The sequence below is a fragment of the Cyprinus carpio genome, chromosome B8, assembly GCF_018340385.1.
Source record: "Cyprinus carpio isolate SPL01 chromosome B8, ASM1834038v1, whole genome shotgun sequence".
Classification (NCBI taxonomy): Eukaryota; Metazoa; Chordata; class Actinopteri; order Cypriniformes; family Cyprinidae; genus Cyprinus; species Cyprinus carpio.
Window position 1 is genome coordinate 7,458,135 of NC_056604.1, and position 12,108 is coordinate 7,470,242.

General features: G+C 35.7%; 1 protein-coding gene across 1 annotated transcript; it reads right to left on the reverse strand.

Annotated features, from left to right (window-relative positions):
- Positions 1-325: 325 nt before the first annotated feature.
- Positions 326-11,540, reverse strand: spag17 (sperm associated antigen 17). The gene is given in 31 exon segments (XM_042730404.1): positions 326-603; positions 687-740; positions 945-1,035; positions 1,541-1,595; positions 1,725-1,838; positions 2,696-2,879; positions 3,065-3,215; positions 3,339-3,450; positions 3,531-3,545; positions 4,175-4,267; positions 4,757-4,927; positions 5,013-5,140; positions 5,219-5,351; positions 5,422-5,624; positions 5,894-6,023; positions 6,147-6,280; positions 6,477-6,591; positions 6,722-7,057; positions 7,243-7,341; positions 7,941-8,093; positions 8,200-8,325; positions 8,580-8,696; positions 8,959-9,018; positions 9,480-9,641; positions 9,805-9,995; positions 10,152-10,346; positions 10,457-10,589; positions 10,741-10,872; positions 11,095-11,154; positions 11,280-11,365; positions 11,504-11,540. Coding segments are annotated over 31 exon segments (3,894 nt in total). The 3' UTR covers positions 326-479.
- Positions 11,541-12,108: the final 568 nt, after the last annotated feature.

Sequence of the window (12,108 nt, forward strand, 5' to 3'; positions counted from 1 at the left end):
CTGCCTGATGAGGAGTCCGTGGAGAAGCGCTGCGCTCTGGGGAAGGGTGGAAGATCCAGGGAGAGTGAGCTCAAGTCTAGATCCTAACAGAAGACAAGAATGGTGATATAACAAGTCCCCCTGATACATAAATGTTATAGATGTCAATATGGCCATTTATATACAAGGGTTTCTGGTATAGAGGGGTTTTGTGAGTTAATGAACAGCTAATAACTAAATGTAAGATTAAAGTAAATAAATAATAAACAAATAAAAATAGCCTAAATAAAATATATTTATTTTATTTGTTTACCTGCATGTCATGTGACCATTTACCAACATAAAAGAATCATGAAAATGCAAATGTGGTACATTTTTGAAATATTAAGGTAAATATTAAAGCAAATATTTTAGGGTTTGACTGATAAAAATATTTAGGAATCTTTGATATAAATAAACAATGCAGACAAACTGGTTGCTATTAAGCTCTTAAGAAATACTCAGATGGTTGTACTAGCCTCATCTGTAAAGAGTGACATTTCCTTCAGTTCAGAGTGAAAGTATGGAGTAATGATATGGTGTCTGAGTGCCTTTCTGTGTCTTCTCTGATCCTGGAGTTCTAGCCTGAAGGTAGGGCAAACAAAACATCTATGCATCGCCCTCTTTCTTTCTGAAAACGAAACCATTGGAACAGAATAACTGTTTACCTGTGCTGGTTAATCTTGTTTTCCCACAGTGACTTTTGCTTCTTTTTATTGACACTGCAAAAGCAGAAGTTGGAAGCAAACCATGTAAGAGCAGTTAGTCACTATGCTCTCTCACACCTTCTGTAACATAATCTGTGGTCTGTTTTTTTATCTACAAATACCAGTCCATTGGCTGAGCAAATTAATCCACAATAAGCATATTAGTAATGAGTTATTCTGGTGTATATTTTACATATTATATATAAGACAGGAAATTACCACTTGGTAACTTTCTCTTCTCTATTTTCCTGTAGCTTGTGGGGATGTTGAGCTGCTCGCACTGCTTGAGTATAGAGAGACGCCACATCAGCTGAGACAAGAACAAAAACAGGCAAACAGTGACAACTTCACTACGAATGGCAGAGTTTAACAGAGCTAAAAATCATCTAGTAGTTAAATGCCATCACTAAAAATCTTACTTACTTTTTTTTTTTTTGTACTGCTATTTACTACACTAGCTAGGCTGTCACTGGGTCTTTGTACCTTAATTTACCCCTAAATTATTAGTACCTTAAAGGTACATATTAGAACCTTTTGAAAGGGTACCACTCCAGTGACAGCTTTTGTACCTTTTTTTCAGAGAGTGTATCTAATATTGCAGTGAACATGTTTCTCATAATTTAAACAACACTGAGGATGATTATATTTTGATGATTATTAGTTTTTTAATAAAATTATCACTTTTTTTCCTTTTTAATCTGTACATCAGAGGATTAAATAACTATAAATTAAGAGTTAAAATAAATGTCATTTATTACAATTAAATATTTAGAAATAATTTATTAATATTTCTTAAATTTCTTAAATTTTCTCACCTGACAGAAGCCTTATCTCCATTGCAACTGGAGGATCTACAGCATCAGGCAGGGACTAAAACAGACCTTAAGTTTTAAATGTATTTAAAGCCAAGCCAGCATATACTATATATATAAATATGACCTATAGACATCTGAATACTGAATCATTAATAAATTAAAATGATTTTAGATACTGTCTGACCAGTACAAGCTGCAGTAGATCATTCTGATGAACTTTCTCCTTTGCTAAACGTGGGTCCTTCAGCTCCATCTTCTCCCACTGATTCTCTCTCTGCAGCAGCTGCTCCAAATACGCCTGTTTGATAAAACCCATGAAGCAAAAATATAATTTCAGGTATAGTTCTAGTATATTTTAAAATATGCAAAAAATTATATTGCTCATATATATATATATATATATATATATATATATATATATATATATATATATATATATATATATATATATATATATATATATATATATATGTAAACCTGGCTACGTGTTCTGTACTAGACTAACTGAGACTTGTCATGGCACTTGTATACTGTTGTTGTTCTCTCGTTGGTCTGATTGCTTATATTGTTTTCTTTTGTAGGATTCTTTGGATAGAATTCTCATTTGTAAGTCGCTTTGGATAAAAGCGTATGTTTTAATACTTTTTAGTTACTTGTATTTCCTCATATATTTTGGGCCATTTTATATATCGTCAATCTAAATATATGTATATTGTCCAAAATATATATCAAAAACATTTTGCATGTACACAAAATGTATTTTAAGATTGGACATGTATTTTCTTGCCCCTTGAAATATATTTTGTAGTATATTTTGGCTTTTATTAAGCCATGGTGTTTATAATATATATTTCACATATATTTAAAATATATTCTGGCCATGAAAAAATACCATATGGGAATATAATTATATATAAATATGCATAGATATAAATATGTATATTCAAACCACTAGGTAAAAAAACACCCTTTTCAAAATCACATTCAGTAGCTGGTCAGTTGCAAAACGATGTATGTTTAAGGGAAGTGAAAATATTGTGGGTTTTACTGTCACACTATACTATCACAGAAAAGATATAAAAAGTTAACCTAAAAAACTTATTTTAAATTAGTATGTGTTATAGGAATTAGGGCACTAAAAAGCCTAAATAACACCTTGACTTTGTCTTGCAGGTTTCTGCGCAGTGCTTCAGTAACAGGTGGATTCTGGGTAATCTGACGCACCAGCAGCACATCAGGGCACTCCAAAACCGGATGGATGGAACTAGACTTTGGCGGTTTTTCCTTCAACTCAAGACTACAACCAAGGGTAGTCCCAAAAGAGGGGGCTGGGGTCTTTCTTAGCACCAGACATGGAAACAAACCATGAGGGCATTACAGGTAATAATCCAAATTAAACTGCATGCTTAAAACATTTCCAAACATGATTGGATATTTAATATGGGTTTGTTTTGAGAATATAAAGCAAATGAGTTCTTTGTGCCACAGCAGGTCTAAAGTTAATACAAAAAAGGAAGTTTAAACCTACAATGATTATGAATTACCTCAGATGCAGGGAATGACTCCCATTTCCTGGATTTGAGGTGTGTAGGCATGATGTCACCCTCTTGCTTGGATGAAAGCCAATGAGAGTTGATGTCTGGGCAGGGCCTTAGCAGAGTTATGCCAAATGATTCTGAAGAGAAATCAATCAGGAGAACAATACTTGAAGTATTTTACTTGCTGCATTTATGCAGACTTGCATTTCAAAAGGATGGTCAGTAACATAATGCACAGGATGAATGGAAAGTGTCCTGACGCTGTGAGTCTGGTAGTGGGTCAGTGAGGATGGCAATAGAAGAGTCACTGTAAGCCTTCTGTAGGAGATCTTCCACATCTTGAGCTCTCAGCAGCTCTAAAGCTGAACAGTCCTCATGCACACAGTAAAACAAAATTATGAAATATAATTACAATGGAAAACAACTGTTTTCTATTTTAACATATAATTTACTTCTGTTATGCAAAACTGATTTTTCAGCAGCCATTATTCCAATCTTCAATGTCATTCAGAGGTCATTCTAATATGCTGATTTGCTGTTCAAGAAACATTTCTTATGTTGAAATGATGAAAACAGTTGTGCTGCTTAATATTTTTAAGCATACTGTGATCTATTTTTTCAGGATTCTTTGATGAGGAGAAAGTTCAAAAGAACAGCATTTAATGGAAATACAAATCTTTTGTAACATTATAAATGTCTTTACTCTCACTGCTGACCTTATTTCATACTTGCTTATTAAAAGTATTAATTATGTTCCAAAACAAATCTAACTGCTTTGAATATATTTGTACAGTACTGTATTTAGACACAGAGAGAAAGGCCAATGACTGCACAACAGGCGTGTGTGTGGGAACACTAGCATTATATTAAATAACTGCTTAAAAACAATAGCAGATAAAAATAACTAAATGGATTACACGTCTTTGTAATACTCATTTCTGCAGTCAATATTTTTTATAATGACCCTGTTCCTGATATCCTACATAGCTATGCTAGTTTCATGTCTAGTAGTCTTTTAACTTTCCATTAAACTTTCCATAATCTCTAAAAAAAAAAATCTACTTTAAGTGACCTTGGGTGTGTATTCTGAAGGGACTTACCTGGGTGGGTGTGTTTTAAAGCCAGCATTCTGGTGAAGCTCTGTTTCTGTTCCATTAGCCGTGATAGTGATCTGACCATCTGCATTAACCTGCATACAATATGTTCTGGATTTTCATTCACGATGACTTGGATAGAAGAGTCTGTTGTCACTTCAGTGTTGTTATTGTTAACTAAAACTAAGAATTTTTTCCAGTAATTGAAATGAAGCTGAAATAAAATATAATTATATATAATACTCAATGAAAAACTTAAACTTAAATAAAAATTTGAAATATTGCCCTGGCAAGTACGTAAATAACATCATGAAATAATATTACAAAAATAATAAAATAATTAAAAAATTATAATTTAAAATTAAAAATGCAAATTCGAATAAAAATATGAAGATAATTCAAATATGAATAAATAATGATACTTGCTGTCACTTTGCAACAGCCACACAGAATCCTGTGTTTAAAAAAATAAATATTAAATTAAATTGAAGTTTGCACTTACAAAAACAGTTATACTCATTTATTTTAAAAGTGACCATAACTAGTAAAATACGCATTTACAATAGACATTTCATGGAAAGTACTTGTAAGTGGTTCCCCTCGGGGTCTGTCACATGACATAGGACATCTGCTCTGTGGTTCATCACATATTGGCCTAGTGGGTTCCTCTCATGTCGTTCTTGAGACTGGTTAGATGTGTACACCGCCCCACCATCCTCATCAATAAGAAGAACACCTGCACCATGAGGATTAATCTACAATTAATTTGAAGAGAGGAGAGAGGGTTTACACATGATGTTGACACATACATCTCACATATTCTTCCATCCATCCTCTTACTTTATATGATCTATGCGCAGTTGCACTGATAGAGGTGCCAACCACAAAATTAACATCACATGCTCCTCCCTCATAGTCCATTATCACCGTTGCAAATTCAGCTTTTTCCACCCGAACCAGTTTCTCTCCTGAAATCAGATTTAATCACTTTCTGTCAACACTGTAAGAACCTTTCATATTGTTACTACATTAAAACACTCTTGCACCTGAGCTCAGATGTCGTTGCAGCTCCCCCTGCTGGTAGAAGGTGGTAATACGCGTCCCATCAGCGTGATCCACTAACACCATTCCATCTTTCTTCAGCACGGACAGCACTTTGTCCTCTGTTGTGACCACAGCCTAAACATGTATCATTTGTATTACAACAATCAACTATTGACACAAATGAGATGAATCATAAGACACTTACTGTCCCACTGAAGGGGTCTGTAGCATGATAGGCCAGTATCGGCTGCACTTTAACTTCCTTTCTAGCCACAGAGGCGACTCTGAAGCCAAACGGGGTTGTGGTGGTCCAAGAGCCCCCGTTAATCTCGGGATAGTATTTTGTTTTTTCATTTTCTGTGGACTTTTGTTGCTCATCCTCTGTATTTACCTTAGAATCAGCCTTGCCTATGAAAGAAAAAAAATGTTGAATATACTTAAAGTGGACATTACAGTCTCTCTCATTCATATACTTATTCATCAAAAGTGAGAGGTCAGTATAATTTATTTTAAAGAAATATATTTCAGCACGGATGCATGAAACTGATATAACACAAATGTTACGAAAGATTACCACACCAGTTTTTTTTTTCAGTGTATAGTGTGTGAATAAATAAATCTTAACACTTTTTCAGTAATGGTTTTCAATTTGTTTGCACAGATGTGGTATTCGCTACCTTTCTTGTCTTTGGTGTCCACTGTCATCTCTTTAATAGGATCTTCCTCCTTTATGAGTGTGTGTGGAACCAGCACACACACTGGTCCAGAGTCTGGACTCGTACTGACTGTACCATCTGCAAATAGGACCTGAAACACACACATATATTGTATACTTCCTCCATTAGGTCATTATTTCATTAGAAATTTGCTTTTTGTGCTGTATTATGTGGCATAAAAAGTGCACAAGCAATCGTATGTATATGTGAATACCTCAGTAGATCCATCTCTCTTATGTTTGATGACAGTCCCTCTGCCGGTGATGACCCTGGAGACTTCAGTGTGTATGCTGACGTCTGGGGTTAGATCTGATCTAGACCCTGCATTATAAAAAATGTTCTCTGTGTCTTGAAAAAGAGAGAATAAATATAACAGGATAGGCCTATTCTTCAATATCAAATGCTAGTTATGCAGTATGTCAAGCCCAGTAAAAGTCATGACAGCTCAGTGTGTTTTTACTTATGTTTTATCATGATTAATACAGAGCAGAAATGAATAAACCTTACAGTTCATGAATTTTATGTACACAAAAAAGCATCTCACCTGCTGAGTCCTCACAATCAAAGTGCAGGATGAGTCCATTGGGAAGAGATACATACAGATTGAGGAACAGTGAAAGAGAGGAATCATCTCTGGGCTCACAATATACCTCAGGCACCTCAGAAACACACATTTGTGAAGCAGATATTGGCTATTTAGTTATGATGGATTGAATGGCAAGCTAAACAATGCATAACTAATTTAAAACCTAACCCATATTTTTCCATTATTATACTTTGTCCAATTACCTGTTCCTGTAGTTGCTGGTATGTACAGATGGCATTGGGCACAGGGGGTTGGAGAGTTTGACCTCTTGTTTTATTCAGTTTGCTCTGACTGCAGGAGAGCTGAATGCCATTGGCCAGTACAGCATGAAAAGAGCCAAATTTCACGGTCTCACAATCTGGTTTGACTCCATTAGCAGCTGGATTGGGCAAAACAATGAGAAGACTATGTAAAATTTTGACGATGAGACACAGTACCTGAAGCCTATATCTGTGTGGAGTGATGTGTCCCAGAATTCTTTGCAACTCCTCTGAGGGCTCATGGGATTTTGGCAGATGACATATATTGCATTGTCTCTGCTACAGTAAAATGTGTCCACACATTTATAAGTCTCAGACGCATACTGGAGGACCTGAATATGCAGAAAGATTCCTCATTTGTTGTCATCTTTTATTGCAATTTCTAACAGATTTTCAAAATTATATTGCAAAAAAAAAAAAAAAATCAAACATAAGGATACAACATGAGATTCGAAGGTGGGTACCTGTGGGAAAAAATAAGCACTGTGCTTCTCTTCATAGTTCCAGTGTTCCAGCTGACGAATCAATGACTTCTGGAGATCTGGTACAGTTGCTTCATGACCCTGCTTTGATTAAATGTTTCATTATATTGAAGAACAATCACTTACTCATGATATGTTTAATGAAATTATATAATCTTAAATTTTAGCTTTTTCCCCTAAAACTTCAGTCATGCCATTTGTTCATCAGTCCCAGCACTGCTTTTTGTTGATCCTTAAAAAATAAAAGACTTGATGTGTACAACAAAAGACATCGCTTTAAAAATATTTGTTTGGATTTTAAATGTATTTGTATCACTTGAAATAAATTGTAATGGCTGCTCTTGTGCTCTCATCACACCTGGTATCCTTCTGTTGCTCAAGAACAGGTGTTTGGTGAATTCAACAGGGTTGTCCTGCTCAAGAACAGGTGTTTGGTGAATTCAACATCCTTTAATACAGCCGTTCTCATCCACTGTAGTCAGCGGCATGCTCTCAAACACAAACAGCTGGAGAAGCCTCTGTAGCTCAGACCAGCTCATTGACTCTGACTTTTGGTTTATAATTTTAGAGGCCTTAGAAATTAGCCTAAATATGATACAGTAGACTTTAGGGTTAAAGCATTATCAGTGTATCCAAGAGGGCTAATGCACAGAATAAAACATTTGTGTGTGTGCTTTCAAACATTTTTGTGTTTTTTCATTTTGAGCCTTGTGAATGTATGTTCACATGCTCACAGGAAGCTGATGGAGTCTTCTCGCTCTCTCATCATGGTGATTGAGCAGGAGCGGGTGTTTCTGATCAGTATTCTTTGGGCTGTTCTGCATCTCAAGATCCTGCCATTACACAAGCAGAGATAATTAAAAAAATCTATAGTTAGATTTTGATTTTGAAACCCAGTGACTTTTTGCTGTTGTAGCATTGGTGTGATCCACATTTTACCTTATCGTCTTCTTCATCCTGTGGCAGGCTCAGCACAGATGAGAGCATGTAACTGATTAGATCTTGATCTGTTTTATCACAACTCTCTTCGGAATCAACAGATCCTTCCTGTTCTGAAGCCACCACCTAAAAATCTCACAGGAAGTCAAATTTAGCAGCCAAATCTTCAAAGAAATAAACATCTTGCAGCAGATGTGCCTCGTTCAGTAGGTCATGTGTACCCATTTGATTGTAAAACCTGTGTGCAAATGTTAATCAAAAAAGGTGCAAATTTTTGATTATTTTTATATTTGTGTCTGTATTCTCATACAGTGATACGTTCAACAGTCTTTTATAATTTCGAATTGAAGAATATATTGAATTCTACAAAGTGCCCTTACCTGCTCTAGCATGCAATGCAGTATAAAAGGTACAGATGTGATTTCAGTAGGAATCCTGTCCAGTAGGTCACAGTAGAATCTCATATCCACCTCTGTGCTCAGAACAGGAGACACTGGCTCTGCTGAGGAAACCCAAAGGTTCAATTTAGGGATATTTTGACGCTATGCAAAAATTATGCGTGAGGGTGCACAGGATTTTGTGCTTTTACTTTAAATTACACAACATTATTTAAATTACAACTTTAATAAATGTTATTGTTGTTGATTACATTTTGCATGAACGTCCAAGGGAGATTGTGTAACTTAAATCTTAAATTTCTATGTATATTTTATATTGTGCTCTTATTTTAAATATAAAACCAAAGCTCATTAATAGTGCATCATGTCTTGTACCAGGGTCTTCCTCTGACGCTACTTTCTTCCTTGGCGTTTGTACAACCTAAAACAAAAACCACAAAAAATATCATCACCAAAAAAAAAAAACAACAACATGTACATCCTGCCACAAGAAGTCTCTACTTAAAGCTACTGCATTTGAGAAAACAACTGCACTTGCTACATTCAGGGTTTCTGCTGTTTTTTTGGTTGTAAATTTAAGACATTTTTAAGACCAAGACAGTTTAAGGAATAAACTGAAGGGAACAATATGTTTTCAAAATGTAAAGGTCTAGTAATGAGTTGTATGTGAAATGTCAAAGTTTAAAAGCAACTTCCAACCAATCTCCATTACTTTTTGAATGTACTGTATCTTAATTTAAGATATTTATAACAAAATACTGATGAAGGTATTCATTTTTTGCAATGCATGCAACATTTAATGCCATGACTTTATCAATTTAAGACCATAAATTGTGAAAAGGCCTCATCATATTAACAACACTAATAAAGGCTGACGTGCACCTCAGTGGAGCTCTGCGGTCGGGACTGCTGGATGGATCTGCAGGCCTCTGGAACCTGGATAAACCTTATACAGCTGAGATAATGGCTGTACTGTCTCCTCCAGTCCACGCTGTCATATACAAGACATGCCACCCCCTCAAATATAGCAGCTCCAAATGTCAGCTATAGACAGTAGTGGTAGATAAAGTAATGTAATATGTAGAACCTTTTTTTTTTTTTTTTTTTTTTTTTACTAGGGTTTAAGATATATTATGACAATCAACACATAACACATATTAAACAAAAACAGAAACAAAAACTGAATCACAGGTAGAAGAAAATGTACTTCTTGTTCTCCATTCACCATTGCTTCAGTGTTGCCTTTGTCCTGGGGCAGCAAATTAATCTTCAATTTATAGTTCAACCTGGCAACATCACTGAGCCTGGATCCCATATTCCCACTCTTCAAGACTTGATCCAGCTGCTTCCAGAACACATCTAGCTCCCACTGCCTCTTTTGTTTAAGTGTCTCTACTTCTGAACACAATACGTGTTAATACTGGATGATTTTCCATTTTGATTTTGCATGCATACAAATATATCATAGTCAGTTTGAGCTAGCCTGCACATTCTGCATGCACTGTGTAATATAATTTGAAAGGTATAAACATAATAAAATTCTTAGCAGTTTGCCTTGATCTTCAGTTGAGTGGTGATTCTCATCTGCCACTGTTTCCTCTGGAGCCTCTAATTCTTCTTCTCTGTCTAAGCCCAGTTTAATGATATTGGACATGTGGATACCCAGACCGTCCAATGCAGAGATTAAATGAGGCTGGCAGAACCCCACAATCAGGATGTAGTGCTGCGGCCCGTCATCAGGCTCATCATCTGAACACATATATTCAAAGTGAAAATTAAAACACTGTTCGCAAACCCATTTTACTGTTGTATTCTGATATATGCAGATATTTGACAGGAAACAAAACAGAAATGGACACCTATGTATTTGATTATATTTTCCTCTTCCCTTCTGCGTTTGAGATTGGTGTCTTTGGTTGGAACTGGAAGCTCGGCAGCTTTCTTCCCCTTTGCTGCTCCTTAGCCTTTAGCATGGGCATTGTCCTCTATAGCCTTTAATACACATAGTCTGTGTTACTGTTCATCGGAGACATGCTAAAAAAATGTATGCATTGTATATTTAATTAGAATTTGTCACATATACAGTGTAAACTTGAATAGAATAATTATGACATGACATGAGCTATTTGTTAAAAGCCCACACCTTCTGTTCAGCAGCCCTCCTTGCAATGTCATTATTTTTGATGGTCAGAAGCTGAAACTTTATTAATTTTGCCATCAGATCCACAGTAATTTCCTCTCCAACCTCCATTATAGACTTTGCAACTTCAGTCACCTACAGAAGAATAAAAGACATTTAACTGAAACCGTGAAGTGACAACATAATTTAGGTTATTTATTAATTTTAAATTTCAAACTTACTGTTTTTTTGCTCCAAAACTATACACCCATCATAGGATGACTGGAACTTGATCAATACATTTTTGTAACTGTAACACTATACTAACATTTCTGTTTTTTTTTTTTTTTTTTTTTTATGATGAATAACAATTCCCACCTCACAAAACATAGGAACATCTTTGGTCTTTCTGGTCTTTGGGTTTCCCAGTTCATTGATCTGTGTCACAGAAGATAAACACAATTAAATGCCATTCCTTTCCATCACACACATCTACATTTCATTAATAATACTTCCTAATGATCTAATGTGAATTCTCACAGAACAGAAACCGTATTTCACACCTTTTCCAGAGTGTCCTCCCAGGACAGCACACAGAAGAGTTTGCGCAGGGGCTGCTGGACTGCCTGAAGGAGGGCGCTGATGAAATCTAGCCATAGTTGATTCAGAGGAGAAAAAACATAATTTTTTGTTAAATAATAATAATAAAAAAAAACATTCTGTATGGCGTATGTCCTGGAGGGCCACAGCCATGCAAGTGTTTAGATTTAACCCTAATTAAATGCACCTGATCCAGCTAGTCCTTCAGACTTATTTGAAAACATGCTAGGTGTGTTGGAGCAGGGTTAGAACTAAAAGAGTATGACACTCCTGGTTGCAATGAACTCAATGAACGTTTGTGTTTCCTTATTTAAAAGCATAATTCACCCCAAAATGATAATCAGGCACCATTTACTCACGTGGTTCCAAACCTGTATGACTTTAATTCATCCAGGACACAAAAAGTGATGAATGTTAGGGGACTGGTCATCTAGTCACAATTCACTTTCATTGCATATTGATATATTCACACACAGTGAAAGTGAATAGTGACTAAGACTGACATTCTGTCGCACATTCGGTCAAAATGTTTAACAACATGAAGTAGAAGATGAGGAGGAGGAAGAAACAAAACAACGGTTTCCTGAGGATCATTTATATGTTACCTCTTCAAATACAGCAGAATTAAGCGCTGTTTCGCAGTTTTTATTAGCAGCAGCAGCTGGCCCAGATGGAGTAACGTTAGCACTGTTATTCCGTTTGGGGGGCACATTCACTCTAACTTCATTAAACTCACTAATTTCACTGTCAGTATAACGTCGGTTGTAATAAATACGACCATGAAGTTATTTT